We start from the raw sequence: 11,843 nt of genomic DNA on the forward strand, positions 1-11,843 counted from the left end.
AACTGAGGCCACTCTGGCTGGATCACAGAGTGTGGGAGAGGGAGTAATGATGAAAGAAACAGGAAATATGGGTCAGGGGCCAGTTTGTAAAGTGCTTTAAAAGCTAAACAGAAAAGTTTGTATTTTATACTAGAGGCAAGAAGGAGCCTTTGAAGTTTACTGAACAGGGAGATGATACTGTCAGATTCATGCTTAAGGAAAATGCAGTATTGAGGACAGAGTGGAGTGGAGAGAAATTAGAGGCAAGGAGACTAATTAGGAGGACTCTGCTGCAATAATCCAGGTGGGAAGTGATGAGGCTCTAAAGTAACGTGATTTATATGAACAGAAAGAAGAGATACACTCAAAGCCATAATAAACTTTGGTTTGGAAGTTTAATTATTAAAATTAGTATACAGTATTACCACGTAAACAACAAAAATGTCAACAACTTAGCCCCACAGGGTTGGGAAAATAAGCTGGTGTGACATTTCAGCACCCCTCAGTGTTTTCTATACATTTCACAGAAATTATGAAAAACTGTACACAACTACAGTTACATCCAGAATTTAGGGACTGGGTCTTTTTGGTCCAGATTTTTAGCTAATATACCCAGGAAAGTCACAGATGGAGAAAGATCTACTTCCTCTCTTGCTTACAGTGTTCACAAATAACTACATTGCACAGTTTTATTTCATAAAGCCTGCTCAGATAAAAACCACTTCAAATAATTTAAAAGCTCAAGTATGGCCTACTCTAGAATTAGTATAGGTGCCAGAGAGAAAAAAATGTTTTTTTTCAAAAATGCCTCTTTTCCAACCATCTTGGTATGAACAACTACTGGACTGTGTCTTTGCCACTCTTACAGTAGAATACTTTGAAATAAAAACAAATTAAAACTACTTTTTTTCTCAGAGTTTCATTAACATCTTTTCTCAGAGGCAGATATAGTCATTTGACCTCAAAGTCAATGCTAAGCTGAGATCAGAAATCATACCCAGTAACACAAACTGGAAATGCTGTATTACCTTCATCTTCTATCAGTATGAATAACAGGATTTTTTTTGTTTCATTTTTATTAATTCACATTTTGGCTTCACAGACATTTTGAAAAGGGTAGACACACAAGGAAAGAAAGTTCTGTGGTGCTACCCAAAGTTCAAGTGAGGAGTATGTAAGAAGTGATGAAATGATCAGCAGAGAGAAGGAAAACTGTTCTCTTAGGGATCATACTGAGCCAGTATGAAGTCTTCTGAAATTCACAAAACCCGAAACTGTTTTGAAAAATAACTATTTGACATCCTTACTGAAAAGGGAACCCAGACAGCTGATGATTACAAGAGAACAGACCATGGCTGAATTAAAGCAACAACAACAACAAATAATTGCTAAAAAAAAAAAAAACCATCACCCTTGTTGGTGTGCTTTTAATGCTTCAAGTAATCTGAGGTCTTCTAGGAGAAAATAAAAAAAGCTTTAATATTTTACTATCAAAAGAAAGGAAATGAGCCATAATAATGAGAAGATTAAGTTTAAACAGGCCTGCTGCTAAGACTCTATCAGATAAAGTATATCTTAAAAGTCAATGTAACTATTACATAAGTTTTTTTTTTAAATAGCTGCACATTCCCACTTAACCTCTGTGCAGATCTAAAAACTGATCAAGAAAATTTAAGTTATTTTAATTCATGTTAAATAAAACTCTGTACAGATTGCACATATTACACCAAGTAGCTTAAGATCACAGTTACAGAAAGGAAAATACCACCTACTCATCTGACAATGTTTGCCAGCCCACAAGAAAAACCACAGACCTCTAAGGTCAAGACCAACATCAACTGCAATATTGTGTAAACAGTAAAAGAGGTTGTCTTTGTACCTCCCCAGCAAGTTCCCATTGGGATACATGCACACAGCCCATGCATGTCTATATATTTAAAATGTACACATATACATATACATGTACACACATATGGTATGTGTATATGTAGTATCTATATGTGTATGTATGTAGAGACACATGTGCATACAGTGGGTATATTTGTACATGTGTCCTAATATGATGTATCTATATCTACCTGTATTCATAGATATATCTATAGCTATTTATATGTATTTGTAGATATGTATAGTGATTTAACTAGATTGACAGATGCAGGTATAAGGATACCTGAGTCTATCGATATTAGCTAAATCTCTATATCTATAGTTAAGTATATCTATCTCTATACATATGAATAGCTACATAATATCTGTAGTGACTGATATAGGTACATATACTCATATATACACATATATAAAAAATCCTTTAGGAAGATCCTAATTTTTTCCAGTGACTGTATACCAGTATAGTGAGTGCTCAGTACCACAGCAAGTTTCTTTCACATTGGGCTTATAAAAGGGCAGTCATTGCAGTCTGGTTTATTGGTTTGAGACAGTCTCTAGGGGCTGAATAACCATCATTCATTAAGGGACTCATCTGAGGCTTTTGATAGTTAGTATCACAGTCTTCTGTGGTTAAGAAGCTTTTGCCTTTGGGTTTATCATATTCACCCTCCCCTGGCTTAAGGCCTTGGGGCAGCTGGTAGTCTCCATGTTTGGCATCCATTCTACCTGAATTGGAGAAGCTGCCAGAGGAGAGGGAATGTTTATGAGCTGGAGCAATGGCAGGCACATTGTAGCCCGCTTCAGGTAAGGCTTTCTCTCTCATTAAGTGCCTTTCTATAATAGGTGTGGCATACTCAGGCTCCTGATTTGTCAAAGGCAGTGCATACTCATGGCGGTTGGTAGGGTGAGGACAGGCATAGTGGTTTTCTGGCTCAGAGTTCTTCCCTGTCTCATTAGCTTCTGTGTCCATCGGTCTGAAGGTGGAACCTTTCCTTGTCACTGTCCCAGTTCCAATCATGAGAGGTTGGTGATAATCTAAAAACCAAACAGATGATAAAACTGATCAGGTAAATGGTGCTGCCATATCATTTTAGTCATTACACATTCTATTTGTCTGTAGAAGGCACCGACTATAGTTCCTGGAGAGGAGGGCTTCAAGTTCATGAACACTATTCTTTCTGTCCCAATACCACCTTGCCTTTCCATCTCTCCATCACCCCAACCTTCCCCCCCACCCCAAACAACAATGAAAACCTTCAAATTTAGGTATAATATAGTAATGCATTGTGCCAGTTGGTATCCAATTCTTCCATTAGTTTGTTGTATTTAGAATATTTGTCAGTTGACATAGCAGAACAATAAAAAATTAAATAATTATTAAATAGCAAAAGTACCTGTGAGAGATTTTTTCTCCCTAAGCTGACACATATCAATCAACCTATTTTGTGCCAGGCACTGTGCTAGACATTGACCATAAGATGATAAGATAGTAATGGCTCCTATTTTTATAGACATATACACATGGAAAGATATGAGTGTAGGACAAAATGTGGTAGATTAATCAATTAATCAATCAATGAACCACTTATATTCCTTCACCCTTTTCCTCCTCATATATGGCTTCTTTTGACATTGGCCGGGCTCTACATCTCCATTCCTCTGATCTCCCTCACTTGGCCACTCCACAGGTGCAAGTCTTCACTGAACATATTCATGTACATTCTAAGTCACTTGGGCTTAGAAATATGGCCATTCTCAACTACCTGAAGCTCCCAATAATTCACCATAATTAACACTCGGTCTTTCCTCTTACTTTTACCCTAATGTCACCAATTAAGACTCTCACTTCTCCCAAATGTTAACTCCTTAAGAAGTTATTCTTGATAGATAAATCAAGAATAAGAGTCCTCAATGACCCCATTACTATTGTAGCCAACTCCTTTACCCTGCCCCCCGAAAATCCCACACATCTGTCCTTTAGAGAAGGAAATTAGTCAAGGAAGGACATAGGGTGATAGGGGGAAAGAGATAATATCCACATATAATAAAGAACAGCAAAAATCAACCAGGTAATTAAAATTTTATTTTAATACATAAAAATGCCTATACTTTGAAAATCTTAAGAAATGTTATTCTGGCTATGTGACTGTCCCATATCTTTCTTTTTTTTAAGATCATAGAACTCTGAAAGTATAACCTTTACTCCATTTCTCCCACATGATTCCTCATTGACAATATATTACAGCTTCTAAGGTCTTTTGGTTGATATGTAATTCTAACTTCACATTTTTTATTTTAATAATTTTTGGAAACTATTATCATTCTACTGTTACAATACAGTCACACACAGTCACTGGAAGTATGTTCACATTAAAAATATGAATATTTCAAAATAAAAGCCTTTGTGCAGTGCTTTTAATGACTATACTGTTCTCCCTAAAACAATTTCCCAAATGCAATCCAGCCCACTATCTTTCTACCGTTTAATTCTAGGTCCATTTTATTATACATCCTCAGTGTCTGCCTAACAAATGAAAGGCTGCATCTTACACGGGAAAAAGACTGGATTTGGATCAGAGGTCTGGATTTAAACTGGGGGTCTGCTACCTATCTGACTCTGGGAAAGTAACTTCACCTTTCTAGGCCTGTTTTAGGTACACTGACTCTTCCATTAGAATATAAACTCATTAAAGGCAAGGACTGTTTTGTGTTTTTCCTTTGAATCCCCAGTCCCTTGCACAGTTTTGTACACAGTTGGTGATAATATAAATGCTTGTTGATTAGAGAGTTAGACTGAAATATTAGTATAAAAAAATAGACTTTTGTAGCAGCATGCACCCAGGGATCACTGAAAGTACTGTATAATTCTGCAAATGTGATTTCATCCTAACTGAATCGGGCCCAGATGATTTCCCATATGCTTCACTTGTCCAGGATACAAACACACATACACATACATACACATATATCTATGCATGTGTACATATGTATGTGTGTATACATATTAGGCTGTATATTCAGTGATATGCCCACTGCATATCTGACCTTAAATTCATTTCAACCTGTGAAATCTCAATGGTGGCATGGTCATTACCTGATTTCACCATTTCTCTAGGTCGGTGGAACACCACTGGTGATAAAAAAAATCACAAAATTAAGCTGATTTGATGTACTACAAATTCATGGTATATATACTAAGCCAGGCCCTTTCTGATGCTTGATAATCTTTATGCTCTACCCTTATTATTTCTTTATCCTTTTCTCTACAGCAATTATACCAAATATTTTCTTCTCTCCTCTCACTACCAAATCTACTCCATAACACTTAGGCAGATGGTCTAGCCTCCTACTTCAGTGAGAAAATTGAGGCTAACCAAAGTTTTCTTAATTCCAATCCCCTTCTCCTTTCTTTAAATTTTCTCACCATCACCCCATGACTCTTTCTTCCCTCTGGTCAGAGAAAAAAGAGAAACCCTTATTACTCCCAAAGACTAACCTAGAACCAAAGAGTCTTAGTATTGTACAAATATCACACAATAAGAGAACCAATAATTAAAGTTTCTAGATGTTGTTATTATCATCTCTGCCTTATTCATCACTCCACAAGTCCCACCATCGAAGAAGAAAGGGCTTGCACAGGACGAAGAGATTTAGTTTATTTTTTTCTCTTTTATAGGTCACCCTGGCACAAAACATTTATCACCTACTGGTGATGAGTTTAGTTTTTCTGTTCTTAAAATGGTCCTAAAACAACAGATGCAGCCTGGCATTAGAAGGAAGGGAATAAACATTTATTAAGCACCAGCTACGTGGTAGGCACCGTGCTAAGTGCTTTACAAATATTATCTTCCTTGATCCTCATAAGCTGAGAAAACTGAGGCAGACAGAGGTCAAGTGACTTGCCCAGGGACACAAAGCTACTAAGTTTCTGAGGCTATATTTGAACTCAGATATTTCTGACTCCAGGTTTGTACCACTTAGGTACGTAGGACAATACTTGAAGTCTTTCCTGAGCTTGATCTTGATGCAACCTCTCCAGTTTGCACTCTATTGACAGTCTCTAGGAATCAAGGTTCACCTCCAAACCATCATGAAGCAGTGTTGTAGGACTTTGGTGGAGGAATATAACAGATATTATTTAAATAAGTTCCAAGCCAGTCATCTGTAATATACACATTTCTAAACTAATTAATAATACTAGATCTAGAAAAAGGGCATATTCACAATATTAGATATATTTCACATTTCTTCTTTCCAAACAGGGAAAAAACAATGTTCCCCTCTCTTTAGCCTCACTATTAATAACTTCAGAACTTTCAGAAAATCTCTAGAATGAGATGGTCTAGTTGACTATTTTAAGAGTTACTCTATAAAGCAGATGCCCATTGATTGGAGAATGGCTAAGAAAGAAGCTCTGGTAAGTAAACGGAATAGAATATTACTGTGCTATAATATCATGAATATAGGCAAATATGGGAAGACTTATCAGAACTGATGATACAGAGTGAAATAAGCAAATCAAGTGAGATAATAGATGTAAGGTGCTTTCTAAACCTTAAAGCATTATAAAAATGCTAGAGGTTATTATTAGTAAACAAAATCAGTAAAATAGTATATTTAATGCTGACAATATATGAATAAAATTTTTTAAAACAACCAAAATTAAATGCTGTGAAATAAATCATTATGACCTGGTTTGGCCCCAAAGAAGACATATGAAAAGGCATCTCCCCTAGCTTGTTTGCAGAAGTGGGGTAGAGAACACTTCTACTTAAGTCAGACTTTTTTTATGTTTCACAAGTTATGACTTTCCCCTTCTTTTTTATCCTTTGTAATAAGGGAGGGTTGACTGTGAGGAGAAGGAGGGAGGAATGGATTGGGAAACGTAGGTGGTGTGAAAACAACAGATAGAAATAAAAGTTTATTCTTTCCAAATGTGATTGTGTATACCATGTTGAGATTGCCAATTTTAAAAGGAAAAGAAAGTACTCAAATGCTATTAACTATAGTGACTATACCATGATACTTTATGGAAAACATGACTATCTTCCTTTGATAATTTAGAATTACTGTGAAATCTGATAGTGGCTCCAGGTCAACGTCATGTCTATTAGTTATTAGAACTGTTAGCAATTGGGTAGAATCAGTGCTGAACACATGGCACACATCACAGATTCTCAGTTCTTTAAATATCTTTCTGATGGGGGCTTGTTTGCAGCTTCTCCAAAGTAGAGTGCTGAAAAAAAAAACCTGGTAATGATAGTTCTAGTTTTTGGATTTGACATAAATGAGAGTTGACTAAAAAATCATGTTTTCCCACAGGTCCTATTATTGCCCGATCACATAAAACTCCTCAAGTCAAAGGAGATGATTTTCATCAGAGGTTTGGAAATTTACCTGCCATGTCACTTGTGACCAGGTCTAATTTCTGTGTCATCTTTTCATTTTCATAACTGATGGTGAACTCTGATGATTGACGTCTGACGAAGGGCTGTTTGAGCAGCTTCCAACATCCTGGAATAAAGATGTAGCAATTAAAGAAAAAAACCAGAAACAATTCACATGGTATACAACACATTTTGCTAGAGGAGTTTTCAAAGGACAAAAGATCTATTATAAATGCATGTCCTGGACTTTGTTGAGGCCAGCAAGGTTCAGAAAAGGTATGATGGTTGGGCTGTAAGAAAATGCAAAACACACACACACTCATCTGTGTGTATATGTACAGAAGTATACATACACAAAATATATCTTTTATATAATGTTCTTGCTTTCTTGGATATAGAATAACCTTACTTTAGAAAAGCCTGTGTGATTATAGGACTTTCTGGATGCTAAGGGCCAGCAGCATGCTGCATTTGTTGACAAGTGCTAATAATATTTACAAAGGCTGTCCCCCATACCTGGAAGGTACTGCCTCCTTCCTTCCACCTCCTAGAAATTCTAATTTCCCTCATAGCTCAGTTCAAGCACCACCTTCTACATGACTCTTTTTCTGATCCCCTGAGCTCTTAGGCTTGCCCCACAAAATTACCCTGTATTTATTTATATTCTCATATATTGACTCCCTCAATGTGATTTAAGCTCCTTGAGGGCAGGAGCAATTTCATTTTTGTTTCTTCAGCACCAAGTGCAGTGTCTACCACATAGTAGGACTTAATGCTTGCTGCCTGTGATTAACGTGGAAACAGTTACCTATCTTTTTACCTATCTTCACTGACTCTCATGTTAGTTTTGTTTCAGGGCAATCCCCTGAGCTAAATCCTATCCAATATTACAGGTAAGAAGGTCACATTAGGCTATAATAAGATCCTGCAAATTGAGTATGAGGTCTTCCACGCTACTTCTAGGGCTGCCTCCCCTAAGTTTTCAAGCACTTTGGTAGGGGTAGAAGAAAGTTGGGGGACCCCAAAGCTTCTTGGTGGCTACTGACAACTGAGTTAATTTCAGTTCAAAGGTGAACACTTTAAAGTCTTTATTCAAGAACAGTAGCATACATGCAGTGGCCAAATATTTAAGGGGATGTTGATTACACTTAAAAGTGGACCACGAAAATTTTGGTTCCTTTGGACTATAGATATACAGCACATTTCTGCAATCCCATTGCTAACCTTAAAGACATGAGAAAGCCTTGTATTACTACTTGCTGTTCTAACATAGCTAAGAGAAAGCAGGAGATTTTTTTCAATTGGGAAATCCCACAGCTTCATGGAAAAGTCAATAAAAACTTAATATTTTTGATTAACCTGTTTTCTGTGCCTCAGCTGATCCATAAGGATTTCCTTTCTTCTTCCTACTAGAAGGGTTAAAAAAAAAAACAGAAAAAATAAGATAAAGAATTTACCATTCCTGAAAATGTTTTTTCCCTTTTATCTCCAATACAATTGTTTCTAACAAGTTATTGTACTATATGTTTTGGAAACTGGCATCTATAAATGTATTTTTGATCACCATTTATTTTACTGCATTACTTAGAAAAACTTGGCCCTAGACGTACTTGAGAAAAAAAAAAGCACTATGCTAAAATGCAATCTTAGAAAGATTAAAATGTAAAAAGACATCTCAAATTCAACTCTACAGAGTAAAGCCTTTCATTGTAGTTTGCTATGCACCAGTCTCAAATAATAGGCTCTCTAAAAGCATTAAAACTAAAATACACTGAAGCCAACACAATTGTTTTAAGCAAATACCAACAGTCTGGAGTTCTAACCTCCAGACATGTTTATATTCCATATCAGCTTTTAATCAGAAAGTTACTCATTATTTTGTTTGCACTAACATGCCGAGAACATTCCCCCCATACCAGAAGCCAAAGCTTTTTAAATCATAGCAAAAAATTATAAAAAGGTAAATATTAATTAACGAGAAATGTTTTCATCCTTAGTCCTGATCCTATTCACTGTAACCCAGGATTGGGATCATGGAATTCTTGAGTTAGAAAGGACCCTGTTTAACACCTTATATTGTTGTTGAATCGTTTCAGAAACTGAGGCCCAGAGAGTTTCTAAGGTCACAAAAGTAGCTTGAACCCAAATCTCCAGATACTCAGTCCAATGTTCTTTTTATTCTAACACACCAATTCCAGGAGATGCCTTTTGTCCCACAGATTAAAAAAAAAAAGCACCTGAAGGTATCAGTGAGGAAGCTTTAACACAGTTCAAGATTCCTACATTAAGTGAACAATGCCATTTCCAGAATGTACTTCTTCAGCAAAGTACCAAATTCATATTTAAAGCTTATATCATACAAAAACATTACTCACCATCTCTCCAACTTACACTCACAAATAATGCTATTTTGAAGACTTTTTCTATGCACTAGGGGAGAAGCCAGTGAAGTATCCTTTTGGGTTCTACTACTATTTTTATTTTGATAATTATTCATTAAAATTAAATAGGCACATACGTTTTCACAGCAGCAAAGATACCCATTCCAACTACGAGCAAGACCACAAAGAGCACCAATGGAATGGTTATAGTTCTCACTTTTATACCTAAAAAAAAACACATTCTGACTCAGATCAACTTGAACGGATTCCATTTATTTGAAACAGAACATAATATAACTCTTGAGCCAATAAAATTGCAGAGAAAATTACCATATAAGATATTGTAGAAATTGAGGCTCACCCACTATTTTTAGGCTTTGTGCACTGAGATAAATTTTATTGGTGTGGAATAGAAATACCAGAAACTCAAGATGAAATTTGAGAAAACAATAGTAAAAGTACATTTAATTAAAATGGGCCTAGTTCCTATACTTCTCAGGGATTATAATCTACTCTGAGAGGATTGCTTAGTCCAAACTATGCACTTTCCCTCTATAGGTAGGCCCGAATATAAGCAGAGGTTTGAAAAGGGCCCATGCATTCAGGATGTCTTCTTGCTAGCTGACCAAAGTTTATAGTGGAATCTACAAAGTAGTTCAGCACCACTGGAAGTTCGGGGTGTTCCCACCAAGGGACCCCAGGGCCTGTACTATTCTTTAGAATTTGGAATAGGTGGGTTAAAATGGGAGGAAAAGATAGGAATGTAGAGTCCCCCACCTACCCCTAATAGAATAATTCACATTCTATTTAATAATTTAATAATTCACATTCACATTCTATTATTCTTAAAGAGCTGGGGCTGTTTTCTTTGTGTCTTTTATATCTCAGCATCCAGAAGAGAATCTGGTACACTAGGAGCACTTAGTAAATGTTTGTTAAATGAGTAAACCCTGCAGGTTGATAATACCAAATAGCATTTGCCTTGGGCTTCATGAAATCTTTTAAATCACAGGGAAAATAGAACAGTGTTATAAGACATATCAAGGAGGAAGCAAATAGAATGGGTGGCTATGTTTTTGTTACAGCAATTTCTGCTTAGTGAAACAGTGGGTGATTTTAAGTAGCTGTTGGTACAAGCCCCAACTGTTTGCCCTACCTACAGCCTATGAAATTAAAGAAAGGGAGATCAATCTTTGCTCTTTACCGTCTTTGATCGTTAATCCCCAGAAAGTATCCCTAAAAGCCACAATTGGAAAAAAAAAACTCTAGTAAAGTTACCTTGAATAAAGTACGGACTCCATAAATGTGCCTTTGTTAAATGAATAAAGGAAGGCAAAGAGGGATGGGTAGGGATAGTGAAAGAATTTGCAGTGAAGCCTGTTCATTTGTTGTATGTTGCTATGTTCTTGTGTATGTTAAAAAAAAAAAAAAGAGGGAAGACAATATGAAAAACAAATAGGCATCTTAACTTACAAAACATCTGTATTCAGAGCACCTATATTGCTAATAATTAATTCCATTTATTTCTCTAATCAATGGGGAATACTCAGGTGTCCATTTTCAGAATATACCACACACCCTGGGAAGCTGTACTAGGGAACTTGGAACAATGGAATTCACTATTGGCTACAAGAAGGACTTACATTGAAATAAAGCTTTAACATTTACAAAATGTTTCTTTCCTCACAACAACCTTCTAGGACCGGAAATTCATCTACCGTAATTTTCTCACAATAACTAAACTACACATATAATAAAAGCCCCAATGACATTGCCACCTTATAAAGGAAAAAGTGTCAAAAGCAATATCCCTTTGGCATGTCAGTAACTAAGGTAGATATTATGCTGAATTCCCTTTGGGTCATACTATGATATCTGTATAATGACTGTTGTACTTAGAATTCAAATCTCTTGTCTGAATTTTATATATACATATATGCATATACATATATACACATACATATAATTTGTTCAAACAATCTATACATTATATAGTCCATTATGTAGTATGTATCAATATTAGATAATTATGTACTATATACATGTAATATGCATATATTATATGATTACAATACTTTATACTACATATTATAATTTGTTTAAACAATCTCCATGGTCTGAGTGGAAGCAGTAAAGCCTGCAAGCATGGCTTTATATTCAAAGCCCTCCTTTTCACTTTTACCAGGCAAAGTGAATAGAGAAGGGCCTC

General features: G+C 36.0%; 1 protein-coding gene across 3 annotated transcripts in view; it reads right to left on the reverse strand.

Moving 5' to 3' along the window:
* Positions 1–355: 355 nt before the first annotated feature.
* DCBLD1 (discoidin, CUB and LCCL domain containing 1) overlaps positions 356–11,843 on the reverse strand; it is a 114,847-nt gene continuing 103,359 nt past the window's right edge. The window contains exons 12-16 of one of the 3 annotated variants that reach the window (XM_069076979.1): positions 9,772–9,859; positions 8,613–8,659; positions 7,264–7,380; positions 4,961–4,996; positions 356–2,901 (exon numbers count right to left, since the gene is read on the reverse strand). In XM_069076979.1, coding sequence (XP_068933080.1) covers positions 2,372–2,901; positions 4,961–4,996; positions 7,264–7,380; positions 8,613–8,659; positions 9,772–9,859 — 818 coding nt within the window. In that variant the 3' untranslated portion in view covers positions 356–2,371. Of the gene's footprint in view, positions 2,902–4,960; positions 4,997–7,263; positions 7,381–8,612; positions 8,663–9,771; positions 9,860–11,843 lie in introns of all 3 variants that reach the window. The other 2 variants (XM_069076978.1, XM_069076980.1) reach the window with 2 other exon arrangements.

Source organism: Petaurus breviceps, unplaced genomic scaffold (assembly GCF_028583685.1).
Source record: "Petaurus breviceps papuanus isolate PSGF00001 unplaced genomic scaffold, PetGlider_PUasm1.0 90977, whole genome shotgun sequence".
In the NCBI taxonomy this organism is placed as follows: domain Eukaryota; kingdom Metazoa; phylum Chordata; class Mammalia; order Diprotodontia; family Petauridae; genus Petaurus; species Petaurus breviceps.